General features: G+C 41.6%; 1 protein-coding gene across 4 annotated transcripts in view; it reads left to right on the forward strand.

Moving 5' to 3' along the window:
• The window catches only part of MICAL3 (microtubule associated monooxygenase, calponin and LIM domain containing 3), a 225,238-nt gene that overhangs the window by 106,338 nt on the left and 96,038 nt on the right, over positions 1-22,862 (forward strand). For all 4 annotated transcript variants that reach the window (XM_079992104.1, XM_079992105.1, XM_079992106.1 and 1 more), the window contains 14 exons: positions 2,071-2,459; positions 4,798-5,005; positions 5,960-6,076; positions 6,269-6,370; positions 7,888-8,043; positions 13,809-13,909; positions 15,132-15,389; positions 16,715-16,830; positions 19,027-19,153; positions 20,020-20,113; positions 20,516-20,663; positions 21,068-21,264; positions 21,894-22,006; positions 22,338-22,400. In XM_079992104.1, the coding sequence (XP_079848230.1) occupies positions 2,196-2,459; positions 4,798-5,005; positions 5,960-6,076; positions 6,269-6,370; positions 7,888-8,043; positions 13,809-13,909; positions 15,132-15,389; positions 16,715-16,830; positions 19,027-19,153; positions 20,020-20,113; positions 20,516-20,663; positions 21,068-21,264; positions 21,894-22,006; positions 22,338-22,400 (2,064 nt within the window). In that variant the 5' untranslated portion in view covers positions 2,071-2,195. The remainder of the gene's footprint in view (positions 1-2,070; positions 2,460-4,797; positions 5,006-5,959; positions 6,077-6,268; positions 6,371-7,887; positions 8,044-13,808; positions 13,910-15,131; positions 15,390-16,714; positions 16,831-19,026; positions 19,154-20,019; positions 20,114-20,515; positions 20,664-21,067; positions 21,265-21,893; positions 22,007-22,337; positions 22,401-22,862) is intronic.

Raw genomic sequence — 22,862 nt, forward strand, 5'->3', positions numbered from 1 at the left:
GCAGCCTTCAGGACTTAGGAACATAAGAAGACCCTGCCAGGTCAGGCCAGTGGTCCATCTAGCCCAGCATCCTCTTCCCGCAGTGGCCAACCAGATGCCTGTGGGAAGCCCTCTAGGAGGACCCGAATGCAAGAGCTCTTTCCTCTCTTGGCGTTTTTAGCACCTGGTATTCAGAAGCATTCCTGCCTCTTGACTGTGGAGGTAGAACATAGCCAACCATGGCTAGTAGCCATTGACCTTTATCTCTGTGAATTTGTCTAATCCTCTTCTTAAGTTGTTCCAAGTTGGTGGACATCACTGCCTGTTGTGGGAGGAAATTCCATAGTTTAACTGTGCAGTTCTTACATTTTAAAAATATAAATACAAGTAATTCTCTTGGGTCATGATGTACATGGTATATTCATACCCCTGCCCATTGTGAATAGCCGCCTTTGTAGTTGGGTCACTAGGCCATGGCGTATTAGTTTTGGCAACATACCTGAAGAGTTCTCTCTTCAGTAGTTCTCTTCTTATGTGTATTCTTTGTCCTTCTCCAGGTGCTGTAGCTTGTGTTGAATGAGTGTTAAATCAGTGGTGTGCCAACATTCCCATCTTATTAAATCTGAGCACTACTGCGTTCCTGGGGCATTGTGCTTGTTGGTTTCACATTACAATTATGAGATTTATTTATTTTTAATCTCTGCTTTAAGGCCTACTAGTCTTCTCTGTTCCATAGAAAACTGAAAGGGCATAGGGATGTATCGTGTCTTGTGATACACTGGGAATTAACTGGGTCTTAAACACTTGGAAACAAATAAAATTAATTGTTTATCAGCTTTCTTAGCATAAACGATCCCCATTTGCTGGGGGAGAGGATGTGCTTAAAGAATACTACATGTTTTGAATGTTTTCGTGGGCTTGGAGTTCGGAGTGGGAATGGGATTGTTTTAATGACTTGCGCCACAACCCCAGAGTCGTCTGCAACTGGACTTAACTGTCAGGGGTCCTTTACCTTTACCTTTTTATCATGTAACTATTATTGCATATTGTTTTATTTCAGAGCCATTTTGCAGGGTAGACCTCAATGGCAAACTTGCCCACATCAGAGCCATTTGGGGCCCTGCATAGGACAAAGCCGACCTCATGGGCTCTGTCTCCAGCATTTGCTTTATAGAGTCTGATGATTCTTAACCAGATGTTCCCTTGATAGGGAAATTAACAATGAGCTCACTTATAGATCCTTATAGGAAAACTGTTCAATTTTCACTCCTAAGCTGAATTTGCATGATAAAATCTTGGCTTATTAAAACAGAATATGAGCAAGCTTTCTTCTGTACTTGGTTCATTTGCCCCTGCTTTGTTTCTCTCATCACATGAGTGGAGAAACAAGCCAGGAAGCCAAAGTTAATTATACCCTCCCATTGTATGGAAATTAGGTTTCTGTTTTGGGGCTGTATAACTACTACTACTACTAATAACAACAACAACAATAATAATAATAATAATGTTTATACCCTGCCCACCTGGCTGGATTTCCCCAGCCACTCAGGGTAGCTTCCAGCACATATAAAAACATAATAAAACCTCACGGATTAAAAACTTCCTCATACTGGGGAGCCTCCATGGATACAAAAGGCTTCCTGATTCAGTCTCCTTCCATGAGTTGGAAGGCAACAGAAATAGCAACAAGGGACAGTGGAGCTTGGCCACTTGACCCCCAAGACCCCTTTTGCTTTTCGCCCTTGTTACATAGAAAGTGTTAAACCTTTCCACCCTTTCAGAGTAATTGAGAGGGTGGGGGAATGCTGTTTGACTGTGAGTACAGAGGATTATAGCTAACCCTTTATGGTTCTGAAGATAGGCTTGAAAAGTTGTGTGGACAATGCTTCGTGAAACCCAGGATGGGGCAGCATGTTGGGCAGAATTTCTAGCCATCAGGAATGGGGCCTCAGTGGTTGTTCAGTTCCATGAAGCTCTCTGCGTCGGACAGAGTTAAGCAGATCTATGTGAACTGGCATAAGCTGCACCACTTTTTACATGCCATTAACCTGTGTTTGTGTGGATTCACTGACCTGTCTTTTGCTTTTCTAGGTTAATGATGTATGTGGATTAAAACAAGCGACTGTTGATGAGTGAAATAGCTGACAAGAAGGCAGGCAGACTGGAAGGGGGCAGCTGCCAATGCGCCAAGGAGGGCCAACGGCTCAGCTGGAAGCATGGAGGAAAGGAGTAATGAGAAGATGAACCAGGCCCATGTCCTCTTTGACCGATTTGTCCAGGCCTCGACCTGCAAAGGGACTCTCAAAGCCTTCCAGGAGCTCTGTGATTTTCTAGAGCTGAAGCCCAAAGACTATCGTACTTTCTACCACAAGCTCAAGTCCAAGCTTAATTACTGGAAAGCCAAAGCCCTTTGGGCCAAGTTGGATAAGAGAGGCTGCCACAAGGACTACAAGAAGGGGAAAGTATGCGCCAACACGAAGGTGGGCATTGACAAGCAGGGTTGCATTAGGTTTACCTGTACAGTATAGATGAAAATGGCCTTTAGCTGAATGCAGTTACATGTAGATGAGCCTGTGATGTTGGCTAGTATTTTCCATGTGGCTCTTGCTGTTTATCCCTGCTAAGCTGAACAATAATCTCAATGCAATGTGCAGCTGGGCTACACAGAGTGCTGCAGCTGGTACAATTATCCTACATGTTTAAGCAAGATTACTTGTTGCTTTGTGTGGAAGTCTTAGGGATCTCCTCCTAAAACATTATCACGAAAAAATTACAACCATCATTTAAAACCTGCAGAAAATTAAAACTGCAATACAATAGACTAAAGCAAATTAGAACTCATGCAGACTTTTAAAAGACCTGGGTAGGCTTTTCTAAATAAGAATGCCTTTAGCAGGTGCTGCAGAGAGTATAATGAAGGAACCTGCTTGATATAAAAAAATGATTATGATCCTCATGAAAAACTCTTCAAGTTCAAATGACCAGATTTTATTTATGAAAAGTATAAACTTCAGTTACAATCTATTTAAATTTCCAGTTAGTTTCTTAAAATTGCTGATCTCCTTGTTCTAAAAGTCCCGATTTTGTCAGCTAATTGCCTGCTAACCCTTGGTTTTTCAAAACAAACAGATACCACCAATAAATAATCTACTTAAAACTTGTATTTAGCAGTATGATGTAAGGCTGGGAAGCTGCTGGCAGCTGTGTTTAGTTGGGCTGTTTCATCTGCAGAAACGGCATGTTCCAAAAGATCAACACTGTTCACAGTGTGCTTTGCAGCCTCCATCTCTTGTTAACACTGCCTGTGCTTCATCTTTGTTACCCTGGCTTTGACCTTATCTTTTCTGTCCTGGTTGTTTGGTGGCTTAGTGATATCGCTTCCTAATATAATTCTTGGAGCAGGCAAGAATTCCCATTGCAGCTTCTGAGTGATTTCCCCATTTGCTATGCCAGTGACAGGATTCCAACAGTCACCAGCACTCAGTTGTTAACTTGTGTGAATATTCATTTGTATTCTGCTCTTCCTCCAAAGGTCTTGGGGATGAACATGTGGGTGTTCTGGTTTTGTTGGTTGGTTGGTTTTGTTTCGTATCATTTTTGCAACGCTGTGAGCTAGGTGAGGACAGAGGGACTTACACTGGGCAACCCACTTAGTCTGCATATGCAGCTGAAAGAGGAGGTAGACCTTTGAGGCAGTTGTACCATTTCAGATTGCATGCACAGATCACATTTCTTAATACTACCCTTTATGAAAATTTGCTGTAAATAGAAACTAGCACAGTAGGGAATGAAGTTGGCATGGAATCTCTGCAGGGGCAGCAACATGACTATCTTCCCCTCCCAAACACAGCTCAGAATGTGGGCATGGATTCCAGAGTGGCTGCTCATGGAAGTTACTGTGGCTTCTTGATGGTGTCAGGAACTATAGCAGCAGCTTAGTGCAGGTATCCCCAACCTTCAGCCCTCCAGATGTTTTGGACTTTGTCTGCAACTGGGAAACCCAGTTTCGAATCACCACTCAGCCGTTAAGCTCACCAAGTGAGCTTCGCCTACTTCGCAGGGTTGTTATGTGGATAAAGTGAAGGGACTGTGTACACACCAGCTTGAGCACCTAGAGGAAAAGTGGGGTGTACATTTAATGGCGTATTAGTAAATCTGATTTGGGAATGGAGGGGAATTAGAAGTGAACTTGTTCTGAGATTTGAGCAGAACTTTGGTAGAGGTCTTACTCAGAACATGAGATAGTTTTAATTGGAGGTGGCAGGAATTGAATTTGTGGCCTTCTGCACGCAGAGTTCATGCTCCACCCCTGAGTCATGCCCCTGTCCAAATATTATGATAGTGGAGTCAAATGCTGAAGTGGAGGAACTATTATGCGTAGGGAATCCATGCACTGCTTTTGCTGAATCCTGTGTAGACAAAAGCTGGTTTGGAAAACTGTAAGCTGGTTTGTGTGTATTTTCTAAGGCATACCGCCATGCAGGTAACCTGATTTGATTCTGCGGAACCATTTCATATTAAGAAAAGACTACGGTTATTCTGAAAACTTGACGTTGCCTGACACAAATCTGAAGTGATTCCTGATGAGGAAGGCTGGCTTTGTGTCACTCCTGTGTATTTCCACTGAAATGGTGGTGATCGTCCTATAGCCAGAACTGTAGGAAGTGCACTTGAGTATCTTTCAATGTCTTCCTGGATTTTGTTGCATTTCAGTGAACAAAGGCCATATAAACCTGCCTGCCCCCCCCCCGACTTGGAAGTTTCAATTTTGAAATCGTCTTTATACGACGACGTGTAAAACTGTTGCCTCTCTTGCAGTGTCTCATCATTGGGGCTGGACCCTGCGGCCTTCGAACAGCCATTGACCTATCCTTTCTAGGAGCAAAGGTGGTGGTGATAGAAAAGCGTGATGCCTTCTCCCGCAACAATGTTCTGCATCTGTGGCCATTTACCATACATGACTTGCGGGGCCTTGGCGCCAAAAAATTCTATGGCAAATTCTGCGCAGGAGCCATTGACCATATCAGTAAGTGGTACCATTCTTGGTTATCACAAATTATATATATCCTTAGATGGGGCTGAGGAGGGTGGTGTGTGTGTCTGTCTGAGATGGCTCTGATCCAGATAATTTTGACAGAGAAAATTACTTGCCTGCCACAATAATATTTATTAGCTTTCTCATATTTAGGCTTGGGGTGGAGGAAGGAAGGGGGCTAGAGCTGAAGTTGGTGGGTATGGGAGCAACTTGTCTCCTGCCAGATAGTGAGTTCTCCTTCTATAGCCCTTTAGATCCTTTCATGCACTTGTATTCTCAGAAATTCCACTGACTTAATTCAGGCATACTTCCAAGAGAATCTGCATAGGATTTCTGTCCTCGAATTTTTTAATGTATTGATATAGCAGCAATTAATGTACGTAGCTGTACACAGATAACACATGTAAGTTCATTAAGAGCAGCCACCTGTCTTTGTTGACAGATAATAATCACAAGTCTCTAGCAAATAGGTGAGTAGTTACTTGCATGGCTGTATAAATTGCCACAAGGTGAGGGGTTTTTTTCAATTGCTCCCTGTGGGGAGAGGTACTATTGCCACATGAGAGAAGAAATGTTTTAATGAGTCTCCCTGGTAAAATAGCAGATCATACTAGATCGAGTACATTCAGGAAGGAAGTTCACCATAGCAAAATAATAGTTCTTCCCCTCTGATTTCCTATCCATTTTCTTTTGTACAGTCTCATTTGATCGCAATCCAGACGCTTTAATCTTTAAAGTTCTGCTGCTGATAGTCATCCAGGAAGCATCTAAGGTTGCTTTTAGTCACTTCATTGACTATTGGATTATATTTTTAGGTTACAAAGCTCTTTTGAGGGGATTGATGGTAACACTAGTGGCAGACCTTGGTAATGCGTTAGTGCCAATCAGCAGGTTTCATGTTAAGCACTTCTTGTCATTTTCATTGTCTGTCGCACTGTCTTGCAGGTATTCGTCAGCTCCAGCTGATACTCTTGAAGGTCTCCTTAATCCTGGGTGTTGAGATCCATGTCAATGTGGAATTCCAGGGGCTGCTCTACCCTCCTGAGGACCAGGAGAATGAGAGTAAGTAGAGTTGGGATGAGCAGCATTGTCATAGTGTCACGGGCTGCTTCGGTAATGCATGTAATGGGAAAACCCCCGGGGGAGGCAAGTTAAGGCACAATTAACTTTCCACACCAGTTTTGCTAGGCTCAGTGAAATGTTATCTGGTATCGTTGTGCTAAAATGTTATTAACATGCAGAATTTATTTATAGGAATAGGTTGGCGTGCACAAGTTCACCCGAAAACGCATCCTGTGTCGGAATACGAGTTTGATGTGATCATTGGAGGAGATGGAAGGAGGAACACATTGGAAGGTAGCTGCTACTGGTGTTTATAGCAGCGTGGAGTCAGCACCTCTAGTTTCTGCTCAGCTATGCACCCCCAACCCCTGTCTTGCAAGTCTTCCAGGAGAACACATTATTAAAATAAATTATGTTGGATGTGGGGACCATGGTTGAGTGATGGAATGTGCACTTTTTATGCAGAAGCAGAGCTGGTCCAAAACCTTTTGCTGCCTGAGGTAGAGCAGCTAATGCTGCCCCTCGCTAATACCAGGTGCATAATACCCAAGAGTAGTAAAGTTGCTTGGCCACCTGAGGCAGGCAGTCCCACAAGCAGTTCTAAATATACTACAATAATGACACATTAAGTGATGAACAATTTGCTGCCCTTTCATGTCACCCCAAAATCATCTGCCTTAGGTGACTGCCTCATCCTACCTAATGAGAGGGCCGGCCCTATGCAGAAGATGCCAGATTCCAGGACTGGAAAATATCTCTCCTCTTGACATCTCTTGAGAGCTGTTTTCAGTCCGCGTAGATGGCACTGGCTACATGGACTACTGGTTTGATTCAGTATAAGGAAGTGTTGTGTGTTCATGTGTGCTAAGTTGCTAGACCTGGATCATCCGGCTTGCCTTGTTTATGCTCTGGTGGAGCATTTTCCTACTCAGCAGCTCCTAACCAGTCAAACTGCTGAAAAATACACTTTCACTCCCCTGGACAAGATTTTTTTTTTTTTTGGGGGGGGGGGGGAATTTGACCTGAGGAAGCTCCTGCCAACCAATGCTCCTGCCACCGTAAATTTGTTAATCTGTAAGATGCCTCTGTGATTTTTGTCTGTTGCAGCAGAAGCACAGCTTGGCTACTTTGATCAAGTTACTGCTTAATCACACTAGTCATGCAACAAGGTGTATCATACATTGTATTAAGCCACAAGAAGAGAGTTTAATTTCACATTTGCACCCAGTCAGAGATAGAGGGGAAATGGGGGGGGGTGAAAACGTCCTCCTCCTCATGTGGGCTGATGATCCCCTTGCTTGTTCACGGTATTCCCACTGTACTAAGTTACTACTTGGTACATTGTCTGCAACTATAGTGGGGGAAAGTAACATAGGAAGCAACTTTGAGGACATGCATTACATAGTTAGTAGGTGCTTTAGTTCAGATTCCTGCATTTCAGGGGGCTGATGACCCTCAGGCCTCCCTTCCAACTCTACATTTTTATGGTTCTATACCCAGAATGGACTGTGAAAGGCCTATATAAAAGTTTTATTGCACACTTAGTGAAATGAATGTATCTGCCCCTAATTATAAGAAATACATTAGATATACTATTGTAGGTGCTGACTCTGGTGAATGAAGCAACTCAATCTTTGGGCAGCTGAGTAAAAGTCCAGTTTTTTCTACTACTTCCATGCAGACGTTGCTTCCATTGTCAAGACTTTCATTATCATGATACCTCTGAGCCTATTTAATTGGCGCTTTTGTTGTTGCAGTGAGACCTTTGAACCGCATGCCTTTTTTGTTGTTGTCCCTTATCTCTTCTGTAGGGTTTCGACGAAAAGAATTCCGTGGCAAGCTGGCAATTGCCATTACGGCAAACTTCATCAACCGCAATACAACAGCGGAAGCCAAAGTTGAAGAGATCAGTGGTGTGGCCTTCATATTCAACCAGAAATTCTTCCAGGATCTACGAGAAGCTACAGGTTTGTAGAAGTAGTCCAAAGACGAAAAAGGGGCATTTTCAATATGCATATTTGATCTCTTCAGTTTTCACGATTTCTTTGTACTACTTGGAGGATGGCTGCTCGCCATTCGTGGTGTCACAAGGAACACGTGGGATTGTTTCAGTTGCCCAGTTTATAGAGCAGATAGCGTGGTTTCTGAGTCGTGGGTTATGTTCTCCGCCTGTTAAAGGGTGAAACAACAGTGGATTCCTATGGTATGCTTTCTTTTTTTCTTTTTTTTAACTTCTTTTAATTAGTTTCCATTAACTGTACAACACCAACCAAAGACAAAAAAAAAAAAAAACAAAAAAAAACTAAGAGAAAACAAGACATACAATAATTAAACAACACAACAATAATTGACTTCCCTTCAACTCTGTTTTGGACTATATTACAAAAAATTTTCTTTCTGCAGTTTCACTTTTTTAACTTCTGCACGTCGCAGGAGCTATATCGAACCTACTGTGATTTTTAAATTTCTTACATCTGCTTCAATATATGTCATAAATTTATTCCAATGGTTAAAAAACTTTGTACCTTTTTGGTTTCTAATTTTTTGTGTCATTTTTGCCAGTTCTACGTATTCAAATAATTTAGTTTGCCAATCTTTTACAGTTGGAGTGTTTGGTGTCTTCCAGTTTTGTGCTAGCAATATTCTGGCAGCTACTGTTGCATATTGGAATAATATCTGATCTTCTTTTTTAATTTCATCTCCAATTATCCCCAAAAGGAAGGCCTCAGGTTTTTTCACAAAAGTGTATTTAAGTATTTTTTTTAATTCATTATAAATAAGTTCCCAAAACTTTTTGATTACCTCACAAGTCCACCACATGTGGTAGAAATTGCCTTCCTTGGTTTTACATTTCCAACATATTTTATCTCCAGTCTTGTACATTTTTTCCAATTTTACAGGTGTGATGTACCATCTGTACATCATTTTTTCCATATTCTCTCTAAGTGCCGTACAGGCTGTGAATTTCATACCTTTTTTCCAAAGTTTCATCCAACTGTCATATTCTAAATTATATCCAAAATCTATCGCCCATTTTACCATTACTTCTTTTATCTCTTCATCTTTAGTATCCCATTCTAGCAACTGGTTATACATTTTGGATAGAATTTTAGATTTACCTTCCAATATTTCTACCTGGTATCTGGATTTTTTTTCATTCATCCCTGTCTTTTTGTCTTCAATCCACAGGGCATTAATTTGGTGGAATTGGAGCCAACCTGTTAGCTTATTCTTTATCTCTTCATATGGTCTAATTTTCCATCCTTTTTCTGTTCTTACTAAAAGGTCTTCATGAGTCCATCTTTCACCTTCTATATTTATTTTAACTGTCAATATGTCAGTTGGTGACAACCACCAGGGAGTGCTTCTTTCAAGCAGTTTTTTATTTCTCTCCCATACCTCCAGCAATGGCCCTCTAATAATATGGTTAGAAAATCGTTTGTGGACCTTTTCCTTACTATGCCACAGATATGTGTGCCATCCGAATCTGATGTTAAAACCTTCCAGGTCCAGCAAGTCTGTGTTCTTTATAACAATCCATTCTTTGATCCAACAAAGACACGAGGCTTCATAATATAATCTCAGATTTGGAACCGCAAATCCTCCCCTGTCTCTTTGGTCCGTAAGTAATTTAAATTTAATTCTCGGCCTTTTCCCCTGCCAAATAAATTTTGAGAGAATTTTTTGCCAATCTTTAAATACTGAGGTTCCCCTGATTACCGGAATATTTTGGAATAGAAACAGCAGTTTCGGAAGTAAATTCATCTTAATTGCCGCCATTCTTCCAGACCATGAGAGTTTTATCCTGTTCCAAGTATCCAAGTCCTTTTTTATTTCTTTCCAGGTGTTTGTATAATTATCTTCCATTAAGTTTATGTTTTTCATGGTTAGCCATATTCCCAGATATTTTACCTTTTTTACCACTTTAATCCCAGTCTGTGATTCAAGATGGTTTCTTAACTCTTCCTTCATGTTCTTAGTCATCATTTTTGTTTTTGTTTTATTTAATTTAAAGCCGGATAACTTTCCAAATTCCTCTAAAAGTTCTAACACTTTATCAACACTTTTTTGTGGATCTTCTAAAGACAACATCAAATCATCAGCATATGCTTTCGGTTTATATTCTTTTACACCAATTCTTATTCCACGTATCTCTGAAATTTTCCTTATCTTATTTGCAATTATTTCTTTCTTTTTTTTTAATAATATTTATTGAACATTTTCAAATATAACAGAAAAAAGAAAAGAAATAAAACATCCATTTTATAACCTTATTTCCATTGGCATCTTTCCAGGACTTCCCCACCCCACCCCCTCTTGTATTCCAATTCCTTCAAATGGATTCAACAAGTTTTTACCCCAAATTTTAAACTTATTATAATTAACCCAATGTTAAAAATGTTTTTCCATCCCCTAAAATCGACCCCGCTCCCTTCCACGAGTTCCCCTCTTTAATATGCAGAACAGATTAAAATAAAAGAAAATAGAAAATAGAATAAAATATAATTTAACACCCTTTGGATTCCAAATTTCCCTCCCCCCTTTCCCGGTTGCGTTCCCCAATGTCCATCAATGCCTGTTGTCATCCTGGAGATCCCACATCTAGGCCGAAATCCTTCACAAGTCCACTTTGCCGTCTTTTTAATAGTCTTTGCCGTCTTTTTAATCATCTTTAGTTTCGAGCGTCCAATCTCGGAAAAACTCTATCTCAAAAAGGTCCATTTTTTCCATCCAGATCTCTGTATTTAAGAGTAAAACTCCAATTTTGTTTCTTTAAACCTTTCAAATCTGGATGTCCCAAATGTCCCACTTCCAACTTTATCCAATTCTTGTTGTTCATGTTGTTCTTATTATTCTCTCTCCTCACTTTCCTCTAGTTTCTTTTCCTGCTCTCCTGCAAAAATGTTCCAATTCCAAAAGCTTCTAAATCCCCTACAGAGGCTTTGTTATTCAGGAACAAAACTTTACGTCAAGTCCCTTCCATTCTTCAATAGATAAATCTATTGTCTCCTTTAGTGTAGAGACCTCTGTAGACAAAATAGTGTTCCATTTCTGCAGTTTCCCAGGAGATAAAAAGTCCAATTCAAATTCCATGCCAACAATACTTGTAGTGTCCCACAGCCCCTCTAGAGGGATTATAGTAACTCAGTTTCCTTCCAGATCGCACCCAACAGTCAAAGTAACTTGTTATTCCTTGTTTTAAACAATTTATATCTAATTTGTAACAAATGTAACCGGCAAAGTCCTCATAACAAAATTCTCTTTTTATTCTTCAGCTTTGACAGCTCCTTTGACAGCTGTCAAAGCCTCTGTTTCTCCTCTCCCGGCGCTCTCGCAGATCGCTCCCGGTTCCCGGGGGGGGGGTTGCATTTTAGCTCACGTTCTACTTTTCTCCTCCAGCCCAGTCTTATAATTTTCCATCGTGAAATTAATAACTTTATCAAACCAAGGTAGCACTCGATCTTAGTTGTTAAATCCTTTGCTTTAAATCCTCTACGACAGGGGGGAGACGGACTTCCTCTTTGCACCTCCCCCGCTCGCTCCGAATTTAATTTTTTTCCCCTTTTTAAGTCCAGTTTCCAATTACTCACGGGTTATTCTTTTTAATCCGAATTTTCAATGGAAGAAGTCAGCGCTCTCCGCCAAATGACATGCGGCTTCGCTCGACAAGGGAAGCGGAGGACTCATAGCACCACACCCCCCCTGGCACCCGCTCCGTAGCCTTTAAAAAGGCTCCTTCGCGGGTCGGGGGGGCGCAAACAGTGCCCGCCGAGTCACCATGCCCATGGGTTTCAGCGCCCATGGTTTTTGAGGGTCCCCGCGACGCCGACGCGGTAGAACCCAACCCCTGCCAAGCAGGCTCCCTCCGGAGCTCGGAGGGAGTCCGCCATTCGGCGATGGCGCCAACCCGGAAGTCCTTATTTGCAATTATTTCTAACACCATTATAAACAAAAGAGGTGACAGAGGGCACCCCTGTCTCATACCCTTCGAGATTTCAAAAGAGTCCGTTAAGTTGTTGTTAATAATCAATTTGGCTCTTTGATGCGAATAGATTGCTTTTATTCCTTCCAGGAATGTGCCCTCTATCCCTGCTGTTTCCATACATTTTATTAAAAATTGCCAGGATACATTATCGAAAGCCTTTTCGGCATCAATAAACATTAATACCGCGGGAATTTCATTTTTACATTCTAGATATTGATAATATTTATTATGTGCCTTATATTATCTTTTAATTGCCTATTGGGTAGAAATCCGGCTTGATCGTTATGAATAAAATTGACAAAGCACTTTTTGAACCGATTCGCCATTACTTCTGCAAAATTTTTATAATCATTATTTAATAATGATATCGGTATGTAATTCTTAATATTGAGTTTATCTGAATCTGGTTTGGGTATTAACGTGATGTATACATCCTATGGTATGCTTTCATTATGCTTGATTCTCATGACAATCTTGTTTCGATTTTGATACACTCTATGTGGGGCCATAATGGTTAAGTAACTACAGCGGTGATGTGCAGCCACTTGGGAGCTATGTTACCTGCATGTTTCCTAAGTGTAGCATCGCAGCTACCCACTTGATGGAACACTTGAGTTGTTCTCTCCCAGTATGGAAACTTGCTTAATTACAACTTATTACAACTTATTACTAAACTGAAAACTATGGAAAGACCTGGTCTGAATAGAGATAGTGGATTCTTGTCTCATCACACATGCTAAAGCTATTTTTGGTCATCTGCTTACTGTCCCGTGCTTTTTCCTGTAGGACTAATTGCAGTCGTTAACAGTCGTCAACAGGTTTACCATACCCATTGAGCCAATCACCAATTTCCTACTACCCTTCTGAGAAAACCCCCACCCCACCCTCCCACTATATATAAGGGTCTGGTGACTTCTGTTTCAGTGTATCTGAAGAAGTGTGCATGCGCACGAAAGCTTATACCCAGAACAAACTTAGTTGGTCTCTAAGGTGCGACTGGACTATTTTTTAATTTTTTAGTATGGAGACTACTACCCCCACAGCACTGTATGTACATTTCAAGTGGGTCTCTGCTTCGTGTTGTCTTGTGGAACGGTTTTCACTGTTTGGTTCCGTGTTGCCGAGGCTTTCGGAAAGGCCATTCATCCAGGACTACTTCTTCACTTAACAACTTGCAAGTTATGGGCTACATCTGTTTGCAGTGGGGGTTTAGGGGGTACTCAAGCGTACGCAGCACTAGCACCACTGTTGTTGTCGTTGTTGTTGTTAATAAGTGTGGCACTTACTGTAACAACTTCATGGTCAGTACTGGCACCTATTTTTCTAGAAAAAATGCCCTGTCTGTTTGGATCAAAAGCATAATATGCCTTGCAGTCTGCTTGACAGAAGTTTGCATCTTGGGCCTTTAGAGTTTCCATCTCAACTAGATCTGTGTAATGGCATCACTCCCCTTCCCTTTTCCAGGCATTGTGCTGTTCTTATACCCCAATTATACCCCAATTTTGGCACCAGCTCCAGGAAGAAGCCTTTTTCTTTTTCTTATGGGACACCTTGTTGTAGCATGGGAAGCATCTTGTAGTCTGGGACTGGTTTTTCCCTATAGGTGTCTTCCTTAGACCATCTTACAAGGACATGTAAGGTGAGATCACTGGGAGGGCCCCTTGCAATACATTCTGCATTCTGCCACATGCTCTTGTATTTACCCCTCCACTGCTTGATTCTGTGTCTGTTTTTCTTCCAACTTAGGCATTGATCTGGAGAACATTGTCTACTACAAAGACGACACCCACTACTTTGTTATGACTGCCAAAAAGCAGAGCTTACTGGAAAAAGGAGTGATATTGCATGTGAGTGTGCTTGTTAAGTCTCTTTGAAACCTTTGTACACTGTGTGGAGTGCAGCACCATCATTCAAGCACTTTAAAGTTTGCTAACTATTCTGCTGACTTGCTGTTGGCTGTCACATCAATTTTCTAGGACAGGGTTTGACTCAGATTATTGATAGCGTCAATTTAAAGCAAAGAGACCATTAGATTATTAAATGGGAAACTGACAAATAATGCAGTGGTCCAAGTGCCCCCAGAAGCAGTCACCAAAATTCAAGAGCTAATTTCACCTTATATAAATATGACCTTGAGTAATTTTGAAAGACAAGCATGATTGGTATCTTTAATTATCAGTTGTGGCAGAGTTTGCTCTTGTGTTCTGACATATTTGTTTTACCACTGTGTAACTGAACTGACTCAGTAAATGAGCTGCTGGGAGCTGCTGTTTTGTGCATAAACATCTATCCACGAAAAATACATCTATGCTATTTGATATAATGTGTGGCAGCAAAGGGTTGTTTTTTAACCACCAGAGTATAGATTGAGCAGTTGTCTTAGTACATATTGTTGTGTGAATAAGATGCTATGGAGGTGAAAATAAGTTTTCCTTCCCGTTATTTTATTTAAAGTGTTTTTTATACTGACTTTCAGCTGACAGCTTCCCAGAGTGGCTTACAATAAGATGGTCCCAGTTCTCAGGCTTACAGTCTAAAGCACATAACACAATATTGTGGGGGAAGGAGGGGAATACAAACTTGGGCACTATTACTTGTTGAGTTATGAAGCTCTTACAAGTGTTATTTTTGGCAGGGACGGGTAGAGCAAGTTCCCTTCTGCTCCTTGGTCAACGGAAGTGGCCAGGTTAATCTCCTCCTTGCCATGATGTTCTTCCCAGGAGGCCAGGGGAGCATCTTCCCTGTGATCTTTATTCTCCTGGCTGATGGCAGAGGCCCAGGACATCTGCAATGGAAAAGTTCATCCATTTCACTGATGTACCAAAGTTCACCTTGAATATTGGCACACTGCGCTCCAAACTTGTCCACCTGCACAATTCTTGAACAAAGTCTGATTGTTATGCTTGGCTCTCCTGCTGAGGAAGTTAGAACAACTCAGAAGTGGTTCCTAGGGGGATTGCTGTCTAGGCAGCTAGCTGGCCTAGTTGGTTTCAGTGCTAGGGTTGCCTTATATGCCCTCAGAGCACTGCACAATCCCTGATCCTTTCTCTCTCTCTTTTCGTCTTGCAGGACTATGCAGATACAGAGCTCCTTCTTTCGCGGGAGAATGTGGATCAGGAAGCTTTGCTCAATTACGCCAGGGAAGCAGCTGACTTCTCAACCAATCAGCAACTGCCATCACTGGACTTCGCTATCAATCACTATGGGCAGCCCGATGTGGCCATGTTTGACTTCACATGCATGTATGCCTCAGAGAACGCAGCCATGGTTCGAGAAGTAAATGGCCACCAGTTGCTAGTGGCATTGGTTGGGGACAGTCTATTAGAGGTTTGTTTCTTTTACATGGGTTGTTTCTTGTTTCAAATGGCTTTGTTTTTATTTCCTTTCCCATCACAGATGTTCAGGGCAGTCAACAACGTTTTGTATTCTTAATGTAATATCACTGATGTGCACAGCACTTTGCAACAGAAAGAGAAGTCCTTGCCCTCAAGACCTCACAATCAAATATATAGTTGTTTCCGTGTTTGTTGAGGGGATTACCATTGAACAGAGCAGAAAAAATAATTTGGAGGAAAAAATAAATAGGTGGAGAAAAACAGAATTTGAAAACAATGGGTTATTTCAAACACTGTTGCTTAGCTGATGCTCTGTATCTGCTTCAGAGAGTTTGGGAGGCCTCCAAAGCAACTTTGGGGTGCAGAGGCTGTAGGCAGGAGGGGAAATCACAGAAAGTTGCTCGCCTCCTTTCCACTGACAGAGGGAGGCAGCACCATCAGCTGTGTGACACCACTGGAGAAAATCCAGTGGGTGGTAGTCAACTAAATCCAACTCTGAGCAGACCCATTGAAATTAATGATGCTAACTTAGACGTGCCCATTAACTTTGGTGGGTCTACTGTGTAGGACTAGTGTTGAATACTTGTGGAGCAGGAGACTGTGCATAAAGAATAATTACTTTTTTTGTAAATGTGTGGAGGACTATCAAAAGGCAACTTCCATCACTATCTAGTTCATTTGAATAGGGGTGGACTATTAATTGCTCTCTATCAACACACTGCTTTTTCTCCAGAATCCACATCAATTAAACAAACATATACTGAATAAATTTTAAAAATAACTTGCATGATAAAAGGAGGCGAGCCTTCTTACAGTTCAGAACGTTTTGATGCATGCTAGTGTTGCTTCTTCTGCAGCTCTCTTGCCTCTGGCTTCACATGGAAGTAGTGGAGTATTGTTGTAGGTCTTACATATATGCACATCCAGACATGGGTGTGACTTTCAGGAGTGTCCTTGTGACTTGAAAAACGCAACATGCAAAAGAGACCAGATGAGTAACTGCTGGAAGTGCTCCCCCCCCCCATTGCTCTGCTATGACTTGAAAAGAAGCATGGTTTATAGAGCCTGTAATTGGGTAGCAAACAACAATTAGCAGTCTGTAATTGACTTAAATGACATATCTGGCATTGGAAAGCTACTGTGGCAGCTCAGGGGATAAGGGTGCATTGGAATTTTTAGATGTAGCTCCTACAGAGGCTTGGAGGGAGTCCGGGTCTTAAGGCAGTATTGCAATATGTCAGCTTCCCCAGTTTTCTTAGGGAACTTATTCTCTTCTTCTCCCCCCCTCCCCCATTGCTTCTTGGTGGTTGCTTCTAGCCATTCTGGCCAATGGGAACTGGAATTGCCAGGGGCTTCCTTGCCGCCATGGATTCTGCCTGGATGGTACGAAGCTGGTCTCTGGGAACAAGTCCTTTGGAGGTTCTGGCAGAGAGGTAAAGAAATTTCTGTGTGTTTTGTGGTGGGGGGTAGAGAACAAACGTGAATTCTCTCCAGATGAGAGAGTGGCCTGGTTCACATGTCACCTTAAACTGTAATTCCCTGCAGCTACTGTACTGCAAATGAAATATGCCAGAGTGTGGCTTGTTGTGTATCCCAAACACAGGCTTGTTTTCCCCAAAACAGGCCACAAGCAGTAGTAAAGTTTAGTTCTTGGTTTATGACTCATGGCTTGTTTGCAACAAGCAAACTCTGAGCCCTCATTCGGATGACATGGCAAGCTGGACTCTGGTTTGTTTCACCTGTGCAGCAGCAGCAGGAGTTAGTAGAGGGGAAGCATTCAGGGAACTTTTGAGTATTGCGAACTAGCATGCTGCTTGTTCATATTAAACCACAGTTCATTTTAAACTAGATTTAATGTGACGTGCAAACTGGGCCATAATATGGAAGTGTCTGTGGCTCCTTAATATACCTGCAGAAATCATGTGATTTTTATGCAAGCACGAACCAACCTGAATTCTGCACCTTTTTTGTCCAATTGCATTTCAGTTTCCCCACTCTTTTTTGCTGTGCTTTTCTTTGTGTGTTTATCTGCTGTATTGTGTAATTCCACCTAGACACATTAGGAAGTTTCTCTTTGTGTGCAGAATCAGATTTAATGGTCATGTGGAGCAGTTTTCATACCATTGTCTTCCTGCAAGCAACACAGGGTTTTTTAAGTGGGATTACTTTATGTACACTTGCAATGGTTTTACAAGAGAGATTAGATGGAGAGAGAGAGAGACACCTGTCCATTTGGACTCTCACTGCAGTCCTGTGCGTGTCTGCTCAGAAATAAGCCCCAGTGAGTACTGTGACACTTGCTCTGGGGTTAAGTGTGTTTAGTCTTCGAGAATATAGGGATTTCATCCCACGTCTGATATTGGTGCTCTAATCACTAGTCCTCATTTCCTGAGTGAATAATACATGAGGAGCCATGAACAGGGACATCGTAAAAATTTATCCAAGCAACTTGCAGGAAGGATGTCCTTAATGAGATGCAACCTTTCACGTGGCAATAGTGGGAAGAACTATGAAGGAGAACACTAATTCAAGTGTAATTAGTAAATATAAGATTGAGGTCCAGACTCATCTTCTGCCAGCTTCTCCCAGTATTCTAAGGACAGATCAGTTGACAAACGAGCACTTCTGGGCCTACCTACCTTAAAAGGCTTTGAAGCCAAGCAGCAATGTAATTAAGATGAAAATTGTTCTTCTGAGTTCAAAATTGTTCTTTTCTGAGTCACATTTCATTCCTTATCCCGTTGCATAACAACATTGTTAACCTCTGGTGTCATGCCCTGGCACAGGCAAAGGTTGTGGTAGAAGTTTATTTCATATATACGGGAGAGACAAGAGAAATTGTAACAAATTAAACAGATGTTATCGTGCTAATCACTAATTCCTTTATTCTCTCGCTAACCTCATAAGCTCACCCTCACTCTTAATTCCCTCAACTCACTCTCCTAACGGATTTTTCCAACTGCCTTTGAATGTTGCCATTACTCATCAGTCGGCTCCTCCTAGCATTCCAAAAATGCTCAGGCATTGCACAGGCCCCAAATATTGCATGGCAGGGTGAAGTTCATCAGGTAGTTGGGTTTGCTTTGTTTTGTTTGTTACTGCATGGCAAGGCTCCAGCGAACAGGTGCATCTGTTGAAGGCTTTCCACATACTTGTGGTCAGGCAAACACAGCTTAGGTGAATCAGAAACGCCGGCTGCTTTTGTACTATCCTACTTAAAACGAGGTAAATATTTCTGGTTCTTTTAATTGAATGGAAAAAGTGAGTCTTGAGTTTCTGGGCTCAGGCCAACCGTGTCATAAGGGATTGCTTGAAACCTAAATATAATCAGTTAAATGACAGAGTGCCTTGAAATATTTACAGAAAGGACATCACATTTACAAATCAGTTAAAATGAACAGAGCGCCACACTTTTAGCTTTTCGCATGTGCATGGGACAGTTAGGTATTGTCCTAAGCAGCAACAAATGATAACTGTTTGCCATAGATGGCAAAGAGAAACAATTGCTAAGTGGGGTGAAATAATTTTGTTCAGTGATGACTGCTGGAAAAGGACTGGGCAACGTTTTATGTCATTGAAGGCACTCTTTTACGTCACCGGTACTAATGTCATTGTCTTCTTTCTCCTAGGGAGAGCATCTATAGATTATTGCCTCAGACCACCCCTGAGAATGTGAGCAAAAACTTTAGCCAGTACTGCATTGACCCTGTCACACGGTATCCAAACATCAATGTCAACTTCCTGCGACCAGCCCAGGTAATTGCTTTAATCCTGGGCTCTTCCAGCATGCTTAAATGCACTTTGAGTCCCGTGTCTCCTTGATGTGGCTGTCTTTATCTCTTCTTGTCTGTGTACTGTACCTTGAGTCAGATGTAAGAGGAATTGTTGGGAAGAGCAGGCTGCTCATGGTTTGGAATGGGTGAAAGGTGGGAGCGGGTGTCTGATCTGAAATATGCGGTGGTAGGGCATGGGACTCCAATCTCTCTGTGTAGAATTGCATCCCATTTTTTTTAATTGCTATGTTGAAAAGGAGATGGCTTTAAGTCTTTGAGGATAGTGAAACAAGTAGATTTTATCTGTCTATCCATCTGTATATCATTAATCAACAGACAGGACGAGTGGAGCAGGCAGAAATCCATTGTCCAAAGTTACCCTAACTTTGTAACTTAGTATTCATTTATTTTACATATTTATATTTATTTATTTATTGCTTTTTTGGATTGTGGAGAAGAACAAAATACAAAGCCAGTATAAAACAAAATCAATATACAACATGAAAGTAATGGCTACAAGACAGAAGTTTCCATGAAATAGAAGTTATACAGCCTTTGAATCCCATCAGGGATGTTGAATTCTTTCGTTCTCTATCTCTCTATCTTAAAGGATGTTGATTTCTGCATTTCATTAGGTATATTTTAAAATTAGGGTGTTGAAGCTGGGGCTGAAGTTTGAATCCAGCATTTGGAAGGCCACAGGGTGCTTATCCCTGCTGTCATGAGAGTGACTATTCTGCAGATACTTACATAGTTCACTCGCACCTGTGTCATTCAAGGAATGCTTAACTTTTTTGCATTCTTCTTTGAAGCTTGAGATAATAATCAAATCTTTTTGAACTGGTGCAGGTACGTCATTTGTATGATACAGGAGACTTGAAAGACATTCACCTGGAAATAGAGAATTTGGTGAACTCCAGGACACCAAAGTTGTCGCGGAATGGTAAGCTCCCATTCTTCCCCATTCCTTTTGTGGCACTTTCTTCTCTCCCCTCTCGTGAGTTTCAGAACCACAGTCTATGTCAGTGGCAATCAGAAGTCAGGTTCTCAGATCATACATTTTAGAAGAGTATTGCCTGGATATTTTCTTAAAAACCACGTTCAGCATCCCTTAGTGACTTCAAAGTCCCTTTGGCAACTCGCAGTCTTTGATAAACACAAGCTGTATTATTTAACTTTTGTGTACAGGCATGATAATGGAAAATGTTATTTGAAGTTGTGTGTATGTGTATGGTAGAAGGATCTATTCCTTTTTACTTCATCAGGACGCTTTTTATCTATCTATTCTGGACAACAGTGCTGAGCACCTGGAACAACAGTTGCATATCTGTGTGTTTGTATTTAGAGTCGGTGGCTCGCTCTAGCAAACTCCTGGGCTGGTGTCAGAGGCAGACGGATGGATATGCCGGTGTAAACGTAACAGATCTTACAATGTCTTGGAAGAGCGGCCTAGCGCTGTGTGCCATTATCCACCGATATCGCCCTGACCTCATGTAAGAAACTGAATGTTAAGTTGAAGAGGGCATCCTGACGCTAGATGGTCCGAATGGTGTGGGGGTCGGGAGAGGAGTAAGAATTGCTGGATGAGGCCAATGACCCATATAATCAGCATTCTCTTGTCATAATGGCCAACCAGATGCAAGGGGGAACCCTGCAAGCAGGAAACGAGCGCCAGATCACTCCCCTCCTGTAGTATTCAGAAGGAAACTGCTTCCAGCCATGGAGACAAAGCATAGCCCTCATGGCCAGTAGCTGACGATAGACTTGTCCTCCATAGAAATGTGAGGGGATAATGAGATAAGATCTGGTGGCTGCTAGTGGGAGGATTTTGTTGTTTCCTAATGATTAGCGGGTATAGAGAAATTAACCTTTAGGCAACACATTTTCTTCCCTCCAGAGACTTTGACTCTCTAGATGAACACAATGTAGAGAAGAATAACCAGCTGGCATTCGACGTTGCTGAGAAAGAGTTTGGGATCTCTCCCATCATGACTGGCAAAGATATGGCATCTGTTGGTGAACCAGACAAGCTGTCCATGGTCATGTATCTCACCCAGTTCTACGAAATGTTCAAGGACTCTCTTCCTTCTGGTGGTAAGAAAACTAGGATATATGTGCTAGAAATAGTTCTTCGATGCTGTATGCCAAGCTGGGGATTTTTTCTTTCTTTCAGGGGCCATTGACTCATTGGTGGTGGGCAATCTACAGCTACACACAGTTGTTAATTTATTGATTCATTGTGCGTTTTTAATTGTATTACAAATTCCACAAATATTTAAAAATTGTAACGCCTAGGAAGGCATTTGGGGTGTTTGCTGCTTCCTGAAGCTCCAGCTTCACAGGTAAGGATCCAGCAGCAATGTTGTAATCTATCCCTGAAGTGGAGATGACGACACATACTTTCCACTCCTATTGGGAAGATTTCTGATGGAACAGAGAAAGCAGATAGGGAAAGGCCTCTCTTAAAAAGAGTCCTGAACAACTTTAAGCAAAAACATCTTAAATAGTCAGTCCTTTTCTAGAATGGAAAAGAGATTGAATAGCATATTGATTTGGGTGTTTTGCGGCATAAAGTTTAGGCAAAGGGAAAGTGAGAGGGCAGAGAGAAAAAGGAGGATATAGAACGCTAATGCTCATATATGAGAAGAAATGGAACTCTCTTTAGGGTGTTTAGTCTCAGATTTTGCTATGTCTCAACTAATCACACTTGTTTCTGCTCACAGATAACCTGGAACTGAATGCAGAAGAAAAAGCTGCATTAATTGCTACCGCTAAATCTCCAATCTCCTTCTTCAGCAAATTGGGGCAGAGCATCTCTCGGAAACGGACACCAAAGGTAGTCACAGTTGCTTTGGGAATAAATTTGTAGAAAGAGTGCTTATGTTTATGCCCAGTTCAGGGACACGCTGATCCACCTTGAGATGCTTTGTTGATGGTGTCATCTAACTTGGAAACATGGGAACCTTCCCCAAATCACTTGTAATTCAGGTTACCCAGAGCTAATGCGTAGCCCTAGGACATGCCATCAGCTATTCAGGCACCTGCTTATTTTAGATGAGAAGGTTAGGTATGACTTTCACTTAAAATGCAAAGTAGGTTTATTATAGGCGTTATTATAGGCTGAGAAAATATGGGCTTAATGTTTTTTCCCCTTTCTCTCTGCCCAGGATAAAAAGGAGAAGGACCTGGATGGTGCAGGAAAGAGGAGGAAGACAAGCCAGTCAGAAGATGTAAGTAAGAGAGCAATCTGTTTTGTTTTGTTTTCCGTTTTGCCTTCATCTTCACAGGAAGTTCCTCCCAAAAGCAACTGTTCAATTTTCTGTGTGCAAGGGAGGGGATTCAGTCATGTGACCCTGCCTCCTACTTCAGCTCAGAAACATGCCCCAAATTATCCACTCAAACTCTCAGAGAGGTGTAATTGTTTTGAATTCCAAAGGCTCCGATTATGGTCACTGTTTTGCTTATTGCAAGATGTTTCCAGCTAAACCTGAGCAATGTTGCTTTGATATGTTTGGAGGTGAGCTTTCAGGAATATATGAAGATATGCAGTGCATCCTGATAGAGAGATGTACAATACATTAGCATTTGTACTCTTGAGCAATGGGATTTTTCTCCTTGAATTCCTCTTAATGCTATGGCATGCAGGGAGAGAGTCAGTTAGCTCAGATGGGCAAGTTCAGGTTAGCTTTCCT

Source organism: Podarcis cretensis (assembly GCF_951804945.1).
Source record: "Podarcis cretensis genome assembly, chromosome: 10".
Lineage (NCBI taxonomy): Eukaryota > Metazoa > Chordata > Lepidosauria > Squamata > Lacertidae > Podarcis > Podarcis cretensis.